Source organism: Merops nubicus, unplaced genomic scaffold (assembly GCF_000691845.1).
Source record: "Merops nubicus isolate BGI_N331 unplaced genomic scaffold, ASM69184v1 scaffold6109, whole genome shotgun sequence".
NCBI classification, from domain to species: Eukaryota; Metazoa; Chordata; class Aves; order Coraciiformes; family Meropidae; genus Merops; species Merops nubicus.
Window position 1 is genome coordinate 48,359 of NW_008628943.1, and position 22,303 is coordinate 70,661.

At 49.9% G+C, this 22,303-nt stretch overlaps 1 protein-coding gene across 1 annotated transcript in view; it reads left to right on the forward strand.

Annotated features, from left to right (window-relative positions):
• Positions 1 to 373: 373 nt before the first annotated feature.
• Positions 374 to 22,303, forward strand: part of LOC103779206 (microtubule-associated protein 4-like) — a gene marked incomplete at its 3' end in the record, with an annotated part of 48,419 nt that continues 26,489 nt past the window's right edge. Inside the window, exons 1-2 of the mRNA XM_008946826.1 lie at positions 374 to 611; positions 9,964 to 10,029. Coding sequence (XP_008945074.1) covers positions 374 to 611; positions 9,964 to 10,029 — 304 coding nt within the window. The remainder of the gene's footprint in view (positions 612 to 9,963; positions 10,030 to 22,303) is intronic.

Here is a 22,303-nt window from a genome sequence, read left to right on the forward strand (position 1 = left end):
CCCGAGGCTGTGTCATTAGCTCCCAGATTTGGGGCAAACAGAAATCACCCTCAGGTTGGGGCTGTGCTGCCCAAGTGCTCGGGGGCTTCTTTGTTCAGGTTCTGAGGAAACGTCCCGTGTAATGCATTGCTGGAGCAGCAAAACCTGACTGGGATGATCCAGCTGCTGGGTTGTTTCTGTGCTGGTGGGGGGTTCTGTAAACATCTGGGAATTTCAGAGTGCTACAGCAAGTGTTCCTTCCTGTGTCCCAGCCCAGGAGGCACAGGCTCGTCAGCATCAAACCACGAGTCAACTTCAGAGGTCTCTTACTAAAAATGTTCTTCTCTCTTTCTTCTTCCCCACGTCGCTTCCCAGGTTGCAGAGGTGCTGAAGCATGGCTGACCTGCATCACAACCTCAGCCTTGCAGATGCTCTGACAGAGCCCCCTCCTGAGATTGAGGAAGAAGTGAAAAGGGACTTCATTGCCACTCTGGAGGCAGAGAAATTTGATGACGTGGTTGGAGAAACAGTAGATAAAACAGACTATGTTCCTCTGCTGGACGACGACGACGCGAGAGCCGGGAGCCAGGAGGGGAAAGGCAAAGGGCACCCAGAGGGGGCTCAGGTGGAACGTAAGTGTCTGAGCACAGGCCAAGCCCCAGGGAACACCTCTGCTCACTGTGATACTGCTGGGCCTGCTAAACCAGGCTGGTTTTAGTCTGAACAACGTGTTTTAAAAGCAAACACTGAGCTCAATTCCTGTCTCTTGCTTTTCTGCTCTACCTTTTGTTCAGTTCTTCAGCCTGTACAGTAAGTTGTCAGTGCAAGTCCACAGAAGATGCTTTTATGGATGTTGGTATTTTGTGGGCTGCCTTGGAGGAAGCACTATCTGAAGTGTGTGACTGCTACACTTATAGATACTTTCTGTAAGTCTGTGTATATATGTAAAATAAGCACTTTTTGGAATGCTTTCCATCTCAAAATATAGAACCATGCAAGACACCACCACTGTGGGCAAGATCAGCATCCTCATGAGGTCCCTGCTATTTGTGACTCTCAGAATCAGTGTTTGATAGCTAAAGCTTTGCTGCTCCCCTCCTCTAAGTGTCAGTGGGGGGTACTTTCAGTTTTTGCTGCATGTGTGTGCTGGTTGTGTGCCTGTGCAGTAAGATGTGCTGTCTCTGCTGGTTCTGAACATTTACTGGCCCAGTTGATATTTATTAGTGTTAACAGCTTTATCAGAAACTGCTTAGAAAAAGGAGAGTTTAAACAGGTGTGTGCTTCCCTAGCTGAGTGACAGCTGGGATTTCAGGGGTTATCCTTTAGGTTTCTTTCTCAGGGAGTAATTGAAATTCTGTGTCTCTTTCCTGTGTGTGGGTTCCCACAGGCTGAGTGGGGCTGGTCACCTGGGACCAGCACTGCCTTGGTTAGTTTTAAAAGTTTTTATTGGCCTTGATCTATTCTATGTAAAAGAAAAAAACGTTTGCCTGTGGGTGGGTAGACAGAGGTAACCTGGTGGCTTCTTTCAGAGGGAAGGGTTTTTTTTTTGCCTTAATCCTGTTGCTCAGCAGTGCTGATGGAAGTGGGCTGTGCAGAAGGACTATGATGGACACCTGTCAGAAGAGGCAGCACCTCCAGGACTACACAGTGGGGATTTCTGGTCCCTTTCAGGCATTTATCTGCATTGTTTAGAAATGTGTCAGGTGCCTGGTAATACAGAAAAAGGAATTTTGGATTTTCCATACCAGTGTAGCTCAGTACATGGTAACAAATGAGCAGGAAGGTGGGAACTGGGCAAAGAGATGACAAAACTCTGAGCTGTGGTCAGTTCAGACATGTCTTGTTACATTTGATGGTAGGTGGTTTGTGTCTTAGCATGACAGAAGTGGGAGTACCAGAGCAACATGAAGACTCAATAACACTTCTGCAAGTGGTTTAAGGGTGTTTTAAAATAATCCTTTGTTCTGCAAATTACAGATTCTAAAACATCTCAGCATCAGAATTTCTCAGTGTCAAAATCATTATATACTACTGGGTTTAAAATAAAATTTCCTTGTGTCCTCTCAGACATGTATCCCTTGAACACTGCAGTCATAACTGGCTACTTCAAATAACCTGAGGTTCCTGAAGCAGGTATAATGAAGCAATTAAAACTCACTGAACTGCCCTGTGAGAAAACTGCCAGCTCTGGTGTGGAGACCAGAGATACTGGGGTGCTAGTGCAGGTTACCTTTGGGACAGACTCTTCATCTGCATCTTCTGGCTTTTCTAACCCCTTTCCTGGCTGTCCAACCAGTTGTTTGGCTCCTTGAGCAGAACTTGTTTCCCTCCTACGTGGTGAGAGGGGGATGCAATGCCTTGTTCCTGCTTTGGAGATTTGTTTTTCCCTTTTTTGGGATAGCTGGAGAACAGTCACGAGCATTATCTAAATCTCTGGCAAGTTGAGAACAAGACCCTCAGTGAAGAAGTTGGAGAGCTGGCTTGTCTGGAGCAGATAAGAGAATGTTTTCAGCTCCCCTACCTTGTTCCAGGAGGGGCAGGACTGTTGGCTGAGCTCTGCAGACCACTCTGAGGGTTTGATCTGCTACGTCTGGGCTTGTCTCCTCTCTGTTTCTCTGAAGTGCTGAGGACACACCTGTTTCCTCCATGAGAGTTATTCAGTGTTTGTAACTGTTTAAAAAACGACAGTAAAGCTTAATGTGCTTTCTCCCTTGAGGCTGTAGGATAAATGAGCCTGGAGGAGGGACCACAAGGTGCTGCTGGGGGTGCTCTGAGTGTACCGTGACGATTTTGGGGAAGGGGCACTGCTCTGTGCAAGGCAGCAAGAGTTCATGTCCCTGGCTCCCAACAGGACTGCAGAGAGCTTTGTTTTCCTGAGGGAGAAGAGTGGCTTTCATGGATCAGACTTCTCAGCCCCCGCTTGTTAATTTATTTATGTTAAAAGGCAGGAATGTGTTCAGACAGCGTGGTCTCTGCTGCCCAGATTGCCTTTCCCCAGTCAGAAGGGTTTAATCATGTGTCCTGTCAGGCTCGAGCTATTCCGTCTCTGCTCAAGGTTTTTTTTCTTTCACTTTTTTCCCACTAAACCCAGGGGCCAGATCAGACAAGTTTAATGATCAGATGGGCCCCCCCCTCATGGACCTGGGTGAACCCTGTGAGGACACAGGGGTGGAGAAGAGGAGGGAGCTGTGATGAGCAGTTGTATGGTCACCTACAAATCTGTCCTGGAATAGAGCTTTAATAACAGTTAACTTTTAAAATTGGAAAGGCACAGCTTAAGGAGAAAGGGGTTTACTCTTTCTAGCACCTGGCTGGACATCATAATTTGGCAAATTCTGGGATAATCCTCTTATGGCATTGTGGGCTTTACATAATGCTGAGGATCACTTTGGGTGTGCACTGCACCCTTTGCAGAGAGTTTCTCTTCTCAGCCCCACGGCCCTGAGATGTTCAGAGGACACTGGAGCTCCCAGTCAGTCCTGGAGCCTGTGGTGGCAGCGTCCGTTTGGCAGCCCTGGCATGTGGCAGGAGAGGTGTTTGGGGGGGAGCAGGTGCCAGCTGGGAGGACAGCCCCGTGTTGAGCAGCTGGCAGCAGCACCCCTGGGCAGGGCTGCAGCCAGGCGAGGGGCAGGGCTGGCTCTGAGACGTGTGGCTGCAGAGGGGGGGTGCCCACGGGCCAGGCTGGGGCTCCCTGGCACCCACCCTGCTCCCGGGCCCTCCCTGGCACCCACCCTGCTCCCGGGCCTGCTGCTGGGCCCTGAGCTCTCCAGCTTCTCCTTAACGGGGAGCCAGGAGTGGGTGTGATGGGCCTGAGGAGCATCCTGGAACTGGCCGTGGGCAGCGGCCCTGGGGCTGTCCCCAAGCAGACGTGTGACCACGAGATGGCTCTGCTGGCACTGCAGGATGGACACTGAGCACAGAGCATCCTCCTGCTGGGGACAGGCAGCTCCAGAGCCTGCACCCCACGGCCAGACCACGACCTCTCCCTTGCCCTGCCTCTCTGCACGGGGAGAAGCTCCTTTCCTGCAGAAGGCAGCAGACTTTGCTTTCCAGAAGAAAGTTTAAACCCTTTGTCACATAGGAAATGAAGATGGAGAATGTTCCATGTGCCTTGAAGCATCAGAGAGATTTAAAAAAGTCAACAAATGATGTTGGGATACTTGGGGTTTTAACCTCATAGTGTAGGTTAAGCACCTTCTCCCTCTGGGAGTCTGTCCATCCCCATTCCCCCCCAAAGCTGCTGAAACTTCTGGTGAGTGTAAATCCCTGTGTTGTCTTGTACAAACCAAGGGTTTGGTGTGGTCTGAGGGCACCCACGGAGCTGCCAGACACTTCCAAAATGAAGAAATAGTCCAGAGACACCCAGGTGACAGCAGAGGAGCTCTGCAAAGCTCTGCCCCAGGTTTCAGCTGCTTTCCCAGCCTCTCCTGCCCAGCTGCAGCACGTGCAGGTTCTGCCCACTGAGAGCCTTGTACCAGGAGTTTGGGGGAGGATATTTCAGCATGAGGGATTTATTTTTTTGGTGCTTTTTGTTTGAAGTGCACTAAAGCTGCTGGGTCTTGGGAGAGTTGCCTATCTAGACAGCATACCTGTTTTCTTAAGGAGGGAGGAGTGCTCTAAGTATTGTCTTGATAAGCCAAAGTGTTCCTGAAACTTTTCACCACTCCAGTCCCGTGTGACAGCGGCGTGTGCTGCTGAGAGCTGCCCCTGAGCCCCACACCGAGCCAGCCCTGGCTGCCTGAGGCTCAGATTGATCCTCACGGGTGGGGAGGGAAGCTTGAGAGTCCAAACAGTGTTTATGTCATGCTGGAATGCCAGAGGGCAAGCAGAACTTTAAGCCTTTTTTTGTTTTTTGGTGAGTCTGGGAGGTGACGAGCTTGCCTGCTGTTCAGAGGCCATTTTGAGACAGAATATTTAAATCAAAACAGCTTAAGCTGCTCGTTTAAGCATTACCAGCTAGTTTGGACTGTATGATGCTCCCTTCATCAGCATTTGTGTCCCCACTCAGGTTTCTTTGGTCTCAGCCAAGTCTGCACGTCCAGAACGAGACAGGATGAGAAGAGATGCAGAACAGCTCTGTCCAGAGCTGCTCCTCCTCCCTGCCCTGGGTGCCCCGTGCCTGCCCTGGGGCAGCTGCAGGTCTGGTGGAGGGCACGTGCTGGGCTGTGGGGAGGGTTCTGTGTGCTCCACACCCAGTCACTGCTGGAGATTAGGGGGTTTTGTGCCAGCACCACCCGTTGGCTTCAGATTATCGGTTTAGCCAGTGCTGCCTTAAATTTGTTTATATAAAAACAATCCTTTGATCCACTAGCCAGATGCAAATACTATCTTGTGATTCCGGTGAGGATTATGTAGTTACAACATCTTGACATGTTTTTGTTTTTATGCAGTTTAGGCTATGAGGGGAGGAGACCCTGGGAGGATTGCTGGGGCCTTTCCTGCTGCGCTCCAGCTCGCTCAGATAAGTGTGACTTGCTGCACAGGAGCTCACCTTCAGAGACATAAAAACTGATAAAAACTACTGATGCTGGCTGGGGGTGTCTGAGTTCACCTGTTTTTCTGGAAACTTGACTTCCAAAAAAGCTAAAACTGTAAGGGAAGCAATTTTACCTGCTTTTCATCCCTCTCAGGGAGCATGGAAGGCAAGACGTGGCATTTCTGATTCTTCTGCTCGTTTGGAACTCCCTGTTGGCCACAGAACCTTTAGATTTTGCCTGGTCAAGTCTTTGATTTGAAGAGACCCTGGCATGATGGATGTGCAGCAGTGTCCTGCTCATGCTTGTGTGTTTCTAGAGCTTTTAGAGAGAGTTAAAAGCTGTTGTCTGAGAGCTCCTTGCAGGTTCCTCTGCCCCTCTGGTAACTGGAGCTTTTTGGATCACTTCCCCTTGTGGCTTTGGTGGCAGAGAAGTGACCTGCAGCTGGCAGAGAGCACTTACTGTGCAGCACATTGACAGGGAGAGGAACCCCTCAGTGGCTTTAACCTGTTCTTTTTCCCCAGTTCTTGTGCTCTTGAAGCCAGTGCAGGATTTTCAATGTGTGTCTTACCTTTTTTTTTTTCTCTTTCTTCTTTTCTTTCTTCTTCACAAATGAGTGAATACAGGGGATAGAATGAGAGTAATCCCAGCATGGTGAGGTTTGGAGGGACCTCTGGGGACCATCTCATCCAACCCCCCTGCTCCAGCAGCTCACCCCCAGCAGGGTGCCCAGGGTCACAGCCAGGAGGGTTTGGGATCTCTCCAGAGCAGGAGACTCCACAGCCTCTCTGGGCAGCTGCTCCAGGCTCTGCACCCTCACCCCAAACAAGTTTCTCCTCCTGCTCAGGTGGCACCTCCTGGGTTCCAGTTTGGGCCCCTTGTCCTGTCCCTGGGCACCACTGACCAGAGTCTGGCCCCATTATGAAGCTTCTCTGAAGGAATGTGTTTGTAGTCTAGAAGCTGCACAGACTTGAGCCCTATCACTTCTGTGGAAGGTTAAGCCAGAAACACAGCTGGCTTTGAGCTGGGCTTTGAGCTGTCCCTCTTTTCATCTCCCATGAGCTTTGGTAACCTTGAGTAATATTTTGTCAGGTTTGGTGTGTGTGTGTTTGTGTTTTTTTTTTTTTTCATTTTATGTTTGCAGAGCCCTTGGTATGGGGGGTGTCTTCTGGCTTTCCTTTTTGATAGAAGACAGTAGGCCTGCATCACTTGCTACCTAGGAGATCACTCTCTAAATGAAACTTGCCTACAGGTGAAGTGTTTGTTTTCCAAATGCTGAAATGCTCAGAGCTGCCAGGAGCAGCCCTTGGTGGACTGTGTGGTGCAGAGCACACAGGCTGCTCCTGCCAGGTGCTGCCAGAGCAGTCTTACAGAGCAACAGTGTTTGTGGCCCAAAGCACCTGCTCAAACTCTGCACACAGGCTTGCAGAGCAAATCTGCAGTGTTCACTCATGATTGTGATTGAGTCCTGTTTTTAAGGCATAAGCAGTGGCAGTAGCATCTCAAAACCAGAGAAGAAAGAAAAGGAGGCTCAGGGGAGACCTTGTGGCTCTGCACAGCTCCTGACAGGAGCCTGGAGCCAGGGGGGGGTCGGGCTCTGCTCCCAAGGAACAAGGGACAGGAGAAGAGGAAAGGGCCTCAAGTTGCCCCAGGGGAGGTTTCAGTTGTCCCTGAGGAACAATTTCTTGCCCTGGAGGGTTGCCCAGGGCTGTGCCAGGCTGCCCAGGGCAGTGGTGGAGTCCCCACCCCTGGAGGGGTTCCCAAGCTGTGGAGGTGTGGGGTGAGGGACACGGGGCAGTGGGGACCTGGCAGTGCTGGGGGAGGGTTGGACTCCAGGATCTTGCAGGTCTTCTCTAAGTGGAATGATTCTGTGCAGTGTTTCAACAGCTCTGTTGCTGTGCAAGGTGTCACAGTCAGGTTTGGAGGAAACTAAAAACATGTGATCTTTTTGTCCAGTGTAAAACAGAACGTGAGCTTAAACACTGAAGAGATGGGAGTGAGTTTGTGGGTTAAGGCAGTGAGGACTACTGGTTATTTTCCCCACCACCAAAAGATATTTTTTCTTGACATGTGTGGCATGAACAAAGGCTCGAGCAGACTTGCCAGGCCTCTGCTGCTGTGGGATCATCCAGTACCTTCCTTAAACCAGTGTCACGACACCCACTTGACTCCAGAGGACTTGTAGCTCTTGTGCTTGAGCTGAGCAAGGGCTTCACAGAACCATTTGGGCTGGAGGAGACCCTGCAGATGATCCAGTCCAACCCAGCACTGACCAACTGCCTCACTGGGGGCTCAGCAGGGCCCTTGTAGCTCTGCTCTGTAGGTCCCCACAGGTCTCTCTGGAGGATCCCACTCCCTGGGACATGCAGCATCCCTCTGGGAGCTGTGACGTGGTGTAGCCCATCCTGTGACCCTGATTGCCCCTTGCCTGAGCTAGCAGTCAGTTCAGTGGCTGGCAGTGCTCCTCCCAGGGACTAGCTGAGGCAGCTCTGGAGTCACAGCCAGTCCCAGGCCCGTGGAGACTGGCAGCAGGAGGAGCTGGTGTGTTTAACTGCTGGGGAACACGTCCAGGGATCCCTGCAGTATTTTCAGCTACTTGAAGAGGATGTAGGTGTATGTTTTTCTCTAAGCTGTCTGGCAAGTTCACGCTGAGTTTCGTAGAACACCAGGATGAGCCACTGAAGTAACTGCAACGACTTCCCTCTTGTGTTACTGGGGGGTGGATTAAGCCCTGAAGTGCTCTCTCTGAAGTACCCTGGTAATGCAGCTTTGTTCCAAAACCTGGAGCTCAGGGAAGGGACAGCAGCAAATGCAGGTGATGGAATCTGTGTGTCTGTGGGAGCAATTTTATTTTATTTCCTTGCAGGATTGTTTTAAGCCATTGCTCTGAGTGTTTCTTCATGAGAGGCAGAACTCATGTCCCAAGGAGCTGAATTGTCCTTATTTGTCTTAGCTCAGTTAATACTGCTCAGTATCCTTCTTGCAATGACTTCACTGTTTCACAGCTGGAAAATGGGATTTTCAGCTCAAAGTCTCAGTTCTTAGAGAGAGAGCAGCATTTCTAAAAGAACAAATTGGGAAAGGACTTGGTGCAAGGATGAGATCTTCACTTTAGGGAACTGGCTTCGTAATATTCACTTGTCCTGGTGGTGGTCACCCTCAGAAACACTGTGCTGCTGGCAGCCTGCACCAGTGTCAGCAGCAGCACAGCCCAGCCCTTTTGTAAGGACCACAGGCTGATCTCAGAGGCAGTCACCTGAACTCAGTAAAATTCCTCAAGCAGTTTGCCAAAGCGATTCCACTCACCCTCAGCAGCCCAGTGCAGAGGTGATGGGGTGAGCACAGAACTGCACGGGCAGATTTTGATCCTGGGGAAGAGCTGTTTGAGAACTAGAACAAGAAGTGTGCTTTTATTTTAAAAATAATAGTTCCATTAATGAAATTCCTTATTTATTCTCAAGGCTTCTGAGCAGCATTTTCAGAGACATCACCCAGTGGGAGGTGGCTGCCTGGTAGCAGAGTGGCTTTCTGAAGGTGGCCCCTGAGCAGACAGCACAGCCAGGTTCAGAGCTGGGCTCCTTGGTTCATCCACACTGCCTCAGCTGTCACTGGGTCCTGTGTTGTGCCCTGTTCTCCCAGCCCTTTTCCCAAGGGCTTTTCCTGTGAAGCTGCCTTGCAGCAAGCTGGCTCCCAGTGACAGTGGTGACTGGGCTGACTCCTCCCTTGGAGCAGGACTTTGCATTTCTCCTTGAACTTCATGGGGTTCTCTCTGTGCCTCTCTGCAGCCTGTTGAGGTCCCTCTGGGTGGCTTCACAAGCCTCTGGCCTATCAGCCACTCCTCCCAGTGTCACCTGCAGGCTTGCTGAGGGTGTGCTCTTCTCCATCCCTCAGGTCATTAATGGAGATAATTAATGGTATTGGCAGGGGTGTCAGCTGCTGGGTCTCCAGCTGGACTTTGTGCTGGCAGTCACCACCCTCTGTGCTGGGCTCTTCAGCCCCGTGCCATCCACCTCCCTGTGCTGTTCCCTCAGCCAGGCTTTGTCAGCGTGGCTGTGAGTAGGCTGTGGGAGCTGGTGTTGAGGTCAGCAGCATCAGCTGCTCTTGCTTCACACCCACCAAGCCCGTTGGGATTTTATCAGCTTGGTTGAGCATTATTGTCTTGAAGGAAATCCACAGTCCCATGGCCAGTGCTGGCCCTTGGGGAAGCTCACTTTGAAGCGATGCTGTGAGTAGATAAAGAAGCTTCTACTTGTTATGTCTTGAGTCTCCCTCACAGGAGCAGATTTTCTGTGATTGAAAAGCTCTTCCTCTCTCCCTTTTGGGTTCAAAGTTGTGCAGACTCAGTGCTATGTGGGTGCCTTATTTCAAAAATAATTGTGTGGAAATAAATGACCCAGAAGCCCTTATCTGTGTTTGGTAGCATGACAGTGTTCTCCTTACATTGTTGGTTTTGAGCTTTCAGTCAGGATTATCTTCATCCAGTCCTCACGTTTCCTTTGATTTCTTGCAGATACTTCAGCTTCTGGGCCAATGGTTGTAGAAAATGGTGACCATGGAATAGAAGATCATCACACAGGTATGTGCTGAGTGTCTGAAGGAGACACATTGCCTTTATTTGTGCTTGGAGCAGTAAAACCTCATTGTGACCAAATGCATCTTCTTTTTGAGTCTTATTTCTTCGTAGGTGATTGTGGTTATTTAATGATCTTTTCAAAGAATTTGAAACAAAATAGAACATTTTTTTATGCTGATTTGCACAAAGCCTCCTCCTGAAGATGCTGTGTACTTCATCCATGGTCAGTGTTGGGAAGGCAGCACTAGGGCACTGATGTCTAAGTGGCTTTCCAGTGACTTCACAATATTCCTACCTGGGCTCTACCCTAACCCATGAGTATGACTTCTCCTCTTCCCTCTGAGTCTGACAGTGATGTTTCTTCTGAGTGCACTGTCCTTTGATGCAGTGTTTTCATTCTCTGCTCCTTGGCTGCTGCTGAGATGACACTGCAGCTTCTCCTTCCATCCCATAATACCCTTCTGTGAAGAGCTCCTGGTCTTGGCTTTGGCAGTGTCCAAGCTGAAGCCTTCTGAACCTTTTTTCAAATACCCTTAGGACAGCTTTGTCTTCAAGGAATTTGTTGGGATTTAAGTAGACCAATATTTCAAACTTGTGAGGAATCTGGGAAAAAAATTGCCCTTTCCCATCAGCCTAACGTGCTGAAGTTAGTCTTAGTTTAGCAGTTGCATTTAATGAGAAACACCAGCTGCCTTTTATGACACATTCTTACTATGAAATTGAGTTTCCTGCCAAATTCCAACTGGACCGTTCAGGACAAGCAGAACCAACTCTGCAGCTGTGCCTGAGCCAGTGGATCACCTCCTTTGGGAAGAGGGGTGGGCTTTGACAGGACCTATTGTGGCTGAAATGTTCAAAAGTCAATTGTCAGCCTGGCACTGGTAAGAGCTCTTTATTTGGTCTTGCTTTTTCACCATGTCCAGCTCAGCCTTAGCAGAACAGGTCATTGCTGTCAGACTGTTGGGGTGTTCCCAGCACTGGCATCCCTGGTGGCCCCAAGGAAAAAATCATAAACCTGGGAGATAATGCTGAAGCTGTGGGAGACAGGTTCAACACTTTTTTGTGAGCAGGTTTCACATTCTTGTTGAGGATGGGAGTATAAAATTGATCTTTGCACTTAATTTGCCAGTGTAAATCTGGTCAAAAAGAAGTTGTGCATCTTTTGTAATGTAGTATAAAACTACTTAAGAAAAATTGTGAACCTTCCTAAAGATACTGCCTCTCTTTTTTTTTTCTTTTTAAATATGTATAACTAAAAGGAGATAGAAATAAAATCAGGCTTATGATACTCCAGGTATGACTAATTAAACACACTGGGATTTTTTAGTTGAACACCTGACCTGTGTTTAAAAAGCTCTGTTATTTACTTCATGCTGCCTTTCTGGAGGTTTAACTCTTCACACACTAAATGCTAACAACTTTGATCAAAGATGCTTTTATGTGTCTGAAGCTTGTTAATTTATTAATATCTTCCATCTTTGTGGGGTAGAGTTGGAATTTTTTTTTTTCTTGTGAAAGGCTGTCTAAAAGTGACATCAAAGTGGCAGAAACAGCATGTCAGAGGATGAAGAGTCACAGGCATCAAGTTAATTAGGTGCTCCAGAATAACAGAACACAGCTACTTCATGGGCTCTTCCCCCTGCCCCTTCTCTGTGGAATCCTTGAAGTGCCCATGTTTATACAGTGGAGGGGAAGGGAGAAGCACTAGTTTTCCATCAGGTCATGGAGGGGTTTTGGAGCTGAAGAGCAGCTGATGCTCTGCAGACACACAGGCAGGTTGTTCAGCCCAGGTGACAGCCTGCAGTAGAGCCTTAGCTTCTACACTTACTGGGTAGTGCTGCCTAAAGCCTTTTGTCCCTGGCCCTAAGCCACCTGCAGTTTTTGGCTGGCTTATTTGTTTTCAGCTGGATCTAGTCCCTCATCTGTCTCTTTTTAAAGCCAAAAAAATTGTCCTGGATGTGCAGTGTGGGCTCTGTGCAGAGGTGGGAAACTGAGCAGCTGAGAAAGGACTGAGGAAGGGAGTGCTCAGGGAAACCAGCTCTCTGCCACGAAAAGTAGCATTAGGAGCTCCAGGGAGAGCTGTTAAAAGCAGAGCTGTGTTTGAGCTGGATTTGGAAACAGACTTCAGGGAAAGTGTTGGAGAAATACGTAGTTAAGCTACTGGAAGATACAAACATGTGCTCATCTCTGGTGGAGGGCACAGGAGGCATCACCACACCTTGTGGCACCCCCAAGCAGGATGGGTGATGTCCTGCTCGTGCTTCACTGCACGCAGCGTGATCCACGGCCAGCTGGTGTGAGTGCAGGGGCCTGACACCTTAGTGCTGGCCTGGCAGCCTGTGCTGCATGCCCTGCTCTGAAATGCCACAATGTCATGGCATGAGCCCCAGCCTCAGGCAGCTGGGGGCAGACACCTACACGAGCTGTTGGATTCTCTGGATTGGCAGAGTGACGTGTTCAGCCATCGGTGCGGGGCTCGGCGTAGTGCAGCACTTCAGACTGTGAGGAGAAACCTGAACTGTTTTTCACTCATCACTTGATGCTGGCTGTTCACTGGAGGGTTCAGCCCTGTGGCTGTGAGGCTGAGGACCCTCTGCAGCCCTCTGGGGGGGAGGAAGGGGCCGTTTGCTCTGAGGGGCTCAGCCTGGGCCGTGCCGAGCCCCGTGGGGCGATCGCTTCTTTGGCCCGTGGCCTTTCGCTTTTCTGAGCATTTGAGAGCCACAGGCTGGGAGCTCTGCCTTGAGTAGTCAGCACAGAGCCCGAAACTCTCTATTAGAGCTGCTCTTCCTTATAAGGAGAAATGGCAGCGTGCTGGTGCAGCCTTCCCCGGGCAGCTGTGCACATCTGGTGCAGCTCCAGCCGGCCGGCGGGGCTGGGGGGACTCGGGGAGGGCTCCGAACTGCTGACAGCTTCCAGGTATTGAGTTAGGGAGCCAGCTGCTAACTCTCCCCCTCCCGAGCTTAGGGGGTGCTTGGTAATAACACCAGCTTTAAAACAACAAAAACAAAAAAATGCCTAATTTTTGAACGGTGCAACATTTGCAACTCCTTATTGCAGGATATTTGCCTAGAGTTCAAGGGTTTGCTGCATTTAAAAAAACAAAAAAGACAAATTTCTGGGAAGAAATGCAGCAGGGATGGTCCTGGATACCTCTGGTTCCAAGGTCCTGTTCATGATCTTGCTGGAAGGTGAGAGGTGACCTAGGGAAGTATTGTTCTTCAGTGCTCATACTTCCCCTAGCTGGACTTTCTCTCCACCCTTCCTGCTTGCCCTCCTGTCATCTGTGACGGGGTCACAGAAATCCTTTGTCACTGTTTTCAGTGCAAATTGTGCTTTTCACAAGCACCCTGAGCAGCTGCCGCTCCCTCGATGGCGATTTGCCGCTGATGTTGGTTTATCCCAGCTGAGTGGGGTGTGTGGCTCAGTGTCACACCACGGCACGGCTGCTGAGGGCTTTTCAGACAGTTCTAAAAGCAAAATTCTGTGTGTCTCCAATCTGGCTTTTGGCAAATCTCCTGGCTGCACTAAATGAAATGTTGCTTGTTGTGCAGTGTGCTACCTGAATGTTCATGTTTACTAATCACTTGCGCTTTTTTGCCCCTTTCCCCATCCCCTTTCCCTCCCCCACTTCTTCTCCTCTCTTCTATTTTCTCCTCCTAGAAGCCTAGACTGTCTCCTAACACTGGGGCTGCCATTGACACGAGACCAGTGTACTTTTCTACCTGCCATTACACTTCTAAAATCTTCAGCATTTTAATCAGAGCTCTTGCTTTCCATCCCTGGACTTTGCGTGTAGAAGAAGCCCAAGGGTGGCGGTGCCGCCGGCCGAGCAGCCCTCCTCCTCCTCCTCCCTCTGCTCTGCAGTGCTTGTTGAAACCTTCCTTCCTTTGTGTAAGCACAAACGTGCATGATGGTTTTTAACTGCACCATTTCAGCACCCCCACTGGTTTTCAAATCACAACTACAGCTCCATTTTTAGTTCGACCACTTTTAAATTTAATTTCCCCCCTTTCCCACGGACGCTGAGTGACAGAAGCTTGGGTGTGAAGCTGGAGGTTGTGCTTTCATAGCCGATGGGCCCACCATGACTGCAGCTCCTTTCCCTTCTCCCTGTACTCACCACAGCCTTCTAGAACAACGCTGAGTTTTACCTGCCTTGATCCTTGCTGCTTTGAAACCTTCTCCTGTGGGGTTTTAATCTTTCATAATGCTGTCTCCTTCAGAACAGGCGTTTTCACATCATAGCACTTATCATACAGACTTGAGAAGGAGATTAGGGAAAGCCATGTTTACTGAGATACGAGCAGATTGTCTCTGGATTGGGAGGGGTAGATGTGGGGTTCAAGCACTTAGCATCAACTAGGAACATAAAGGAGAACAGCCAACCCCAAACCGCTGCCTCGGTAGCTGCTTTGCTGTCATGCTGCTTCCTGCAAACCTTGGAAGTAAGAAAACAGCCTTTCCTTAACCTCATACTTCTAGCCTTGTTTTGGTAATGGCAGCCCTGGATGAAATTTTACCTGCTGTGGAAAATAATCTGCCCCATCTTAAAAGAGAGAGACAAAAGATCTAAGCTGTTCAATCTGTGCTCGGGTGACGATGAGTTCCCAGCGGTGCCTGGCTGAACCTTAAACAGAGCTAGAAGAGCTCAGCGAGTCCCTTGTGAATCCTGCTGTCTCCATAAAGCTGCAAAGCTTCCCAAACTCAGAAGTATTGGTTACTACTGTTGAACAGATAAAATGCCAAAGGAGGAAATAATTTAGAGAGACTACTTGGTGTCTGCCACGGGGCAAGCTCAGCCCAGGGTTTGTAGCTGAGGGAGTGTTTTGTTTGAGGTTAATTGTGCTTTGTAGCCAAAGGTGCTTTGCCTGCAACGCCTGATGAAAGTACAGGATTTGTGGGAACCCACATCCAGCCTAAAGTAGGATGTGATTCTCCAAATGGCCAAAAGCTAGAGTGCTTTCATTGCCTACAAGTGGGATTTTCTTGTTGTGAAGAGAGCAGCTTGCATCTGAATTCCTGGTACCCAGCTGGTACCAACGACTACTTTACTGGTCTACCAATGGTTTACTGGAAGAGTTAACACCACCAGGTTTTCTTTGAAGGGTCTCCCTTAAACTGTGACCCATCCACTCCTGATTTGTGTTGTTTTTTTTTTTTTAAATCTGAGACCTCACATGCTCCCCACGGAGGGTGACAGTGTCCAAAGCTGCTGCAGTGAGTGGTGTGTGACCAGCCTGTTCAGTGACTGCATCAGGACTCGAGGCTTTTGTTCTCTAATTAGGTGCCAATTTAGTGCTTTACCCACCTTCAAAGCCTCCTTAGACATCCATGGTGCCAGTTTTTGAGCAAGTGACACTGCTGGCTTCTTCTCCAAGGTGGATAGCTGTGGCTTCTGAGGAAAGCCTGGTGCCCACAGGCTCTGCTGCCAAAGCCAGGCTCCTCCCTTGCCAGTCCAGCCTGGCAGAGTCACCACGGGATTGCTGAACACCAGCAGCCTTTGGGACCAGATGCTGACCCAAAGTACAAAAATGGGCTGTGAACTAGAGCAGTGGTGGCAGTTGGGCTGCAGGTCACAGGCTGTGACAGATTGCCCTCTCTTCCTGGGTGTGCTGGGAATATTGCCACGTGGCAGCGTGTAGCCAGCAGCCTCCACCTTTGAGCAGCCTCCCAGGACTCACCAGTGCCCCTCTGGAGTGGTGGAAGGTCCTGCTGCCACGGGTCTGTGGCCACCCAGGAGCATTTCTCCAGCCATACCTCCCACAGCAGCTCTGCTCGGTCCCCCGATGGCTGAGATGGGAGCAGTGGGATGTGGAGAGGGGCCTGGGTCCTGCTGTGTGCCAGGGTGTGCTTTCCTCTTGGGGCATTCTTTTGGCAGGAGATTGTTGTGTTCTTGGATTTATTTTTAAAGACCTCATTGTATTTTTTTTTAATGTGGTTGACTTTGGAGCAAGGGAGCACCACGGCTGGTCTGGAGGCATTTTACCTTGGTGTCCCACAAGTGATTCTTTCTCACCTTTTGCCTTAAGTGGGCTTAACTACTTGTGCCCTAGAAATAGAGATAAATAATAAATTACAGGGAGCCATTTTCAGACTGAATAAGAGAAGGTTTCAGGTGAACTGAGTATCAGACTTTCTCCCCCTCCCAGGGATGCTTTATTTTACTGAAGTGCAATTATGCTTTAAAGAGCTGGTTTGAGGGGAGTTCTGGCCCTCGCAGCAGCTGCCTGGGTCAGCTTGCTCTGAGGGGTGGGCAGCAGAGCTGGGGAGCAACCTGCCTGGCACGGGACCCCTCCAGTGACCTGGCTGGGCTCCTGGCAGCTCCCCAGGGCCAGTCTGGAGCAGACCAGGGCCAGTGCAGTCACTCACACGAGGGGGACACCCCAGGGCTTCGGTCGCTGTCTCAGCTGCCAACACAAATAATTCATTCCATTTCTCCACCACTTTTGGTTTCCCCTCCATATTTTCATCCCTGTTTGTTTGAAGCGTGGCTGTGGCTCACGGGAGTGCCTGTGAGGGAGGCTGGAGGAGGGGAGCAGGAGGTGTGTGTGCTGGGGGGCTCCTGCCAGGGGCTCTGCAGCCTCAGCCGGGGCTTCGGCGGGGGCAGACGTGGAACGTGCCCGAGGGGGTCTGGGCACCTTGACCAGGGGCAGCTGGGGTCCATGCAGAGCATTGTGTCTTTTGTCACTCCCAGAAAATGTCCGTGTACCCTGCTGACAATTCAGTGCAGGGAAGCACTCTGCTGGAGCATGTGCTTCATTTCCAGTCAGCCAGGTAGCTCCCAGCTCTGCTGACATGTCACGTCACCCAGCCTCTCCCCTGGCCTCTGATGCTGTGTGAAACCCTCCCAGCGCCTGGGAGAGCTCTCTTGTGCTTACAAGCTTCTCTGTTATCTCTTCTGACTTCTCGGGATGATTCCAATGCTTTGTATGCTGTGAAGCTGTGTATCACTGTGGAATAAATCACCCTAATAAACATCTCTGACTAACCTCTCCAGAGTTGTACTGTGGTCAGAATCTCCTGGGTTGTGCTGCTTGCTCACGGTTCCTGTCTGCAGGGAGCTGCATGTGCTCCATTAACCACTCGGGTGCTAGTCAGGAAATGCCTTAAACTGGACTAGTCTGCTCTTTCAAAACAGGTCCATCAAAAAGTTGCTTTAGTTAATACATGGAGAAGGAAATTCTTTCAATAAGCCACATGGTTTTGATGTTGAGAAGGGGGGTGGGCAGAAATAAAAGGAAAATTTTTCCCCACTGTGCTGAAGGCATAAAACGTGAGTGGGGATGGATGGGATGGGTGCTTGTTTCTGTGCTGGACTCACAAGGGACTTAAACTCTGCACGTGTGCCCTGGTTAGTAAGTCACGTCTGGTGTTTGCAGCAGTTATGGCTTAAGGGGCCTGGTTTTTGTGAGGATTCACAGAAAAATGACATGTCTGTGGGTTGGGAGTCCCCACTCAATATCTCACAGGGAAGCAGTGCCCTGCCACCCCAGCAGAGGCTCAGCCTTTGCTGTTGGTTACCTAACCCTCTTTTCTTGTTGAAAAAAAATGAGAGTGCACAAAGTTTTAAAAACAACAAACGAACAAAACCCCAAAACCAAACAACCAAACCAACCGACCCAAGAAAACCCCCAAAAAACCATAAGGAAGGAGTTTTTAGGTCTAGTGTTTTGTAAATAGGACACTTCAAGGTGTGTTTTTCGATTAAAGTGTTTTTTTTTTTCCTTTCCTCTTTTATGCCTGCCTAGCCCCTGTCTGGTGCAAGTTTTTATTTATAAAGGCTTTTCTACGTGCTGGGGGGCGGGGGGAGCTCTCCAGGCTTTGCAGAGAGGGTCTGCAGCCAGCCACGCTCGCCGCAGGAGAGCTGGAGTTCTCTGCTCTCCAGTCTAAAAACAGAATGAGTGAATAATTGAGCAGCCGTGTCTGCTCCTCAGCCAGGCCTAAGAGCTCTCCCTGGGTGGCTCTTGGAGCTTTGGGGGGGTTATTTTTAGGCCTGAGGTGTGGGGGGGAAGGGGAAACATCTCGACGAAGCGGGTGCAGAGGTTTGGGGGTGTCGCTGCCGCTGAGGAGCTGGGTGGGAGCTGGAGGTGCTGCCGGGGCTCTGCAGCCCCCCCCATGCTCCTGGGGGCTGAGTGGGGGGGATGAGGGCTCGTGCTCTGCGGGGTGCCCCCCGTGTGGGCTCTGGAGGGATGAAGAACCTGCGTGGCTTCCTGCAGCTGGCCGAGGAGCTGACTCACAGCTGGGTCACCTCAACTCCTGAGCGACTCCTGAGCTGTTCAGGAAGCAGTGATCAAAGGGCTCTGCTGGCTGAGAGGGTTGGGGTTGTTCAGCCTGCAGAGGAGAAGGCTCTGGGGGGACCTTCTGGTGGCCTGCCAGGGCTTCAAGGGGACAGTCAGAAAGCTGGGGACAGACTTTAGAGCAGGTCCTGTTGGGACAGGACAAGGGGGGATGGTTTGAAACTAAAACATGGAAGTTTTAGACTAGATAGAAGGAAGAAATGTTTGACACTGAGGGTGCTGAGCCCCTGACCCAGGCTGCCCAGAGAGGTGGTCGCTGCCCCATCCCTGGAACCATCCCAGGGGAGGTTGGGGGGGCTCTGAGCACCCTGCTCTAGCTGCAGATGTCCCTGTCCCTGCAGGGGGTTGGAGCTAGATGACCTTCAAGGTCCTTTCCAACCCAAACCGTTCCACGATTCTTAAGCTTCCCATCTGCTGAAGCACTGAGGAACGCTGGGAACATTGGGGTAGACTTTTGTTCAGCACAGGACCTTGCTTACAAAACCTGACCTCTCTGCAGAGCCCTTCCCATGCCCTGGAACAGTTTGGGGTCTGTAGTTCTCACAGGGCTGAGTGTTCAGTGGAGTGTCATGCAGAGAACAGTCACTGAGCACTGGGGTGGCAGAGGAAGATGACTCAGGGGACCACCAGGGGACTGTCCCTCAGTGCACCTTTTGTTCATACAGAGCTTCTGTATGGCCTGGCTGGACCACTTGACTCTACCTGATGGACACGTGAGTTCTTGGGAGCTGAGAAGGTGCCTTGTGAGCTGCTTACCAGTGGTGCTCTAGGTACATGTGAAGACTTGGGGCAGCTTGGTGTTAAAATCTTACAGATTTCAGTCCGTGGGTCTTTGTTGCCCTTCCCCACCTTGTTGAGTGTTAGAGTCACATTGGCTGGAAGTGCTGCAGATGTGCACTGACCACAGTGAGGGAGCACGTCCCCAGAGACAGGGGACTGTCCTGGCAATTGTCTACATCCTTGCTGTGAAGACTTGGGGCATTTTTGTGAATATTCAGTTCAGGATGCTGGTTTCAGATGCACCTTGAGATGACTGTGTGGGTCTCTGATGCCACGAGAATAACTTTATTTGAGGAACTGTGACTCTGGAAGATGGAACAGGGGAAATCTATTGGTCTGTGTGGAGGAGGAGCAGGAGCCAGCTGCTACTGACACAGCCTTTCATTTTTAGATGAAATTTTAGTGGAAAGAAGGTTGTGTTGTAGAGCACCTCTGAGGCCTCTGGTGTTCTGCTATTTGTAAAGCTAGACAGGACCACCAGTGACCTCTGCCTTAATGCCTGCTGTGCAGGGTGCTCCTCAGGGAGTACCTCCCATGCCAGACAGATGACTTTTTTTGCCATAAATACCTGATTTTGATTTCTTTTACTATCTGAAGGCTTTTAATCATCTGTTTCCTTGGGTAGGTTCTGTATGATTCCTACCAGAAATGCTCTTTTTGTTAAAAAAAAAAACCCAACAATCCCAAACAATTATTTCTATTTTAAATTCAGTGAACTTCAAACAAGCAAACCTTTGAGAAATTTCCTTCCAGGGTAGGTAGGTGCAGACTGATCAGCTCACCTCTCCTGTCTCTAAAGGGTGTTGAAGGCTGTTGACAATGAGCAGCTCTAAGTCAGTCTGTTCATGATCCCTGTGTTAGGCATCAACAGGGAGATTATTTTGATTCCAAGATGATTTCTGAACCCCAGGGCCCAGAAGTGTCCCCTAATATGCATCCAGGTGCATACATATTTGTAACAAAACCCAGGCCACTTCTGAGGACATGCAGCTGACCTGGTGCAGCTCTGGAAGCCTCAGCACAAGAAGGGAATGAACCTGCTGGAGCAGGGCCAGAGAAGGCTACAAAAATGATTGAGGGCTGCAGCCCCTCTGCTGGGGGGCCAGGCTGAGAGGGTTGGGGTTGTTCAGACTGGAGAGGAGAAGGCTCTGGGGAGACCTTCTGGTGGCCTGCCAGGGCTTCAAGGGGACAGTCAGAAAGCTGGGGACAGACTTTAGAGCAGGGTCTGTTGGGACAGGACAAGGGGGGATGGTCTGAAACTAAAAGAGGGAAGTTTTAGACTAGAGAGAAGGAAGAAATGTTTGACCCTGAGGGTGGTGAGCCCCTGGCCCAGGCTGCCCAGAGAGGTGGTCACTGCCCCATCCCTGGCACCATCCCAGGGGAGGTTGGGGGGGCTCTGAGCACCCTGCTCTAGCTGCAGATGTCCCTGTCCCTGCAGGGCTTGGACTGGATGACCTTGGAAGGTCCTTGGCTTCCCAAACCATTCTATGATTCTATAAAATGAAGTGTGTACACAATTTGTACTACTTCCCTGCCAGTAACTGTTTCTTAGTGTAGGTACTATGTCTGGTAGCAAGTTTGGAGTTGGCCTCTGATGGGCACTCACTAATACTTCAGGGAAAGGGAGTGTAAATGAGATAAACCTTAGGCTGGCTGACTGGAAATTCTGATTAGATCCTGAAGTTCCATCCACTGACATAAACCAGCCCCTTTTTTACATATGTTAAATGACATGCTCAAGGAGCTTTTCTTCTGGGCTGTAGTCTTGTTTGCTGTTTGTATCCAATCAGCTTAAGTGGTTGTGTAACGAGCTGTTATGAGTGTGCAGGGCCAGGGAGCTGCGTGCTGGGGTGCTGGGGTGCCCGGGTGGGGGGACGTGTCCCCTGCAGCTCCCTGCCAGCAGGCACACTGGGGTGCTGGGGGCCGTGGGGGTGGCACGACGTGGGGAGACAGAGCCCCGGGGTGAGGAGGGGAAGGGGTGGGGGTCAGGAGTCAGGAGGGCTGTTGGTTTTCCCCAGGCCAGCTCTCTGCTGAGCACCCCCCTGGGTTCCTGTGGGGCTGCTTGCTGGCACATGAAGGGCAGGGAGGGTGGCAGTGGGGAGGTGCTGGGAGCCTGTGGAAGCTCCAGTGGTGGCCACAAGTGAGAGGAGGGGCCTTTTGTGTCAGCAGTGCTGCTGCCATGGCTCTGTCTCTCCTAAATGGTATTTTCCCAGCAACCTGCTACTTTTGCTTTTCGCTTTATTGCTTCTAACCTTTGATTCAAAGTTGGAATGTATCCTGACTTGACTTGCTGAATAGAAAACAAAAAAGCTTATAAAGAAGTGGTGCATATGTCGAGAAGTCTATTAAAAGCTTTATGGTAAGGCTTAGTGGGATTAAAAAATGATAATACAAACCCTTTAGTTTTTGTAGTGTGTTTAAGAGTCATTCTAGCAAGCATCTGACAGCTGGGTGAATTAATGTGGGGTTTATAAAGCCTGAACTCCCTGAGCAAGTAGCTGTTACTTAAAATATTCAAGCCCTGAGCTTTCAAGCTTGTTTCTTGAATTTACTATCTTATTAGTGCATTTAAGTCACCTGATTTTTAGAGCTATACTTTACAAGTATTGAAGAAGTGCACGGACGAGTATTTAACAGAAAGGGTGAACCCTTTTTCTTCCTGTCTGTGCTTCAAGCTCATCAGCCTTCACACAAAATCAGCTTGATTGCCATTTCCCAGCACTTTGTCTCTGTGTCCCCAGAATATTTTTGTACACATAATCCTGTAAATGGTTGGACATTGAGGCAGCCTTTTTAAAAGAGGGTGTTTTCAAGAGTTTTTGAGGCAGGCAGAAGAGAGACAGAGGCTCATTGCTGTGAACAAGTAAAGCCACTTACTTACCCTGACTGGTTTATCATCCATAGTCATGCTTGTGTCCTACACTTCCATTACCCCTTTTGCCTTTGATTAACCTGCCTTTCTGGGACTCTACTGCAGCTTGAAAAGATACTTTCTTCTCTTCTTCTCTCTTCAGTGTCTCAGACAAGATCCTGATTCTTTTCTTGTTCATTCTGGTAGCTGGTACTACAGTTCTTGCAGTGACTCTTTAGATTGCTGCAATTTATGTGCCCTGTATGCTTGAGAGACTTCTCAAAGGACAAGAAGGTGACTGACAGGACTGTAAAACACATCAAGATGAAGCTGAGTCTCCCCACTTTAT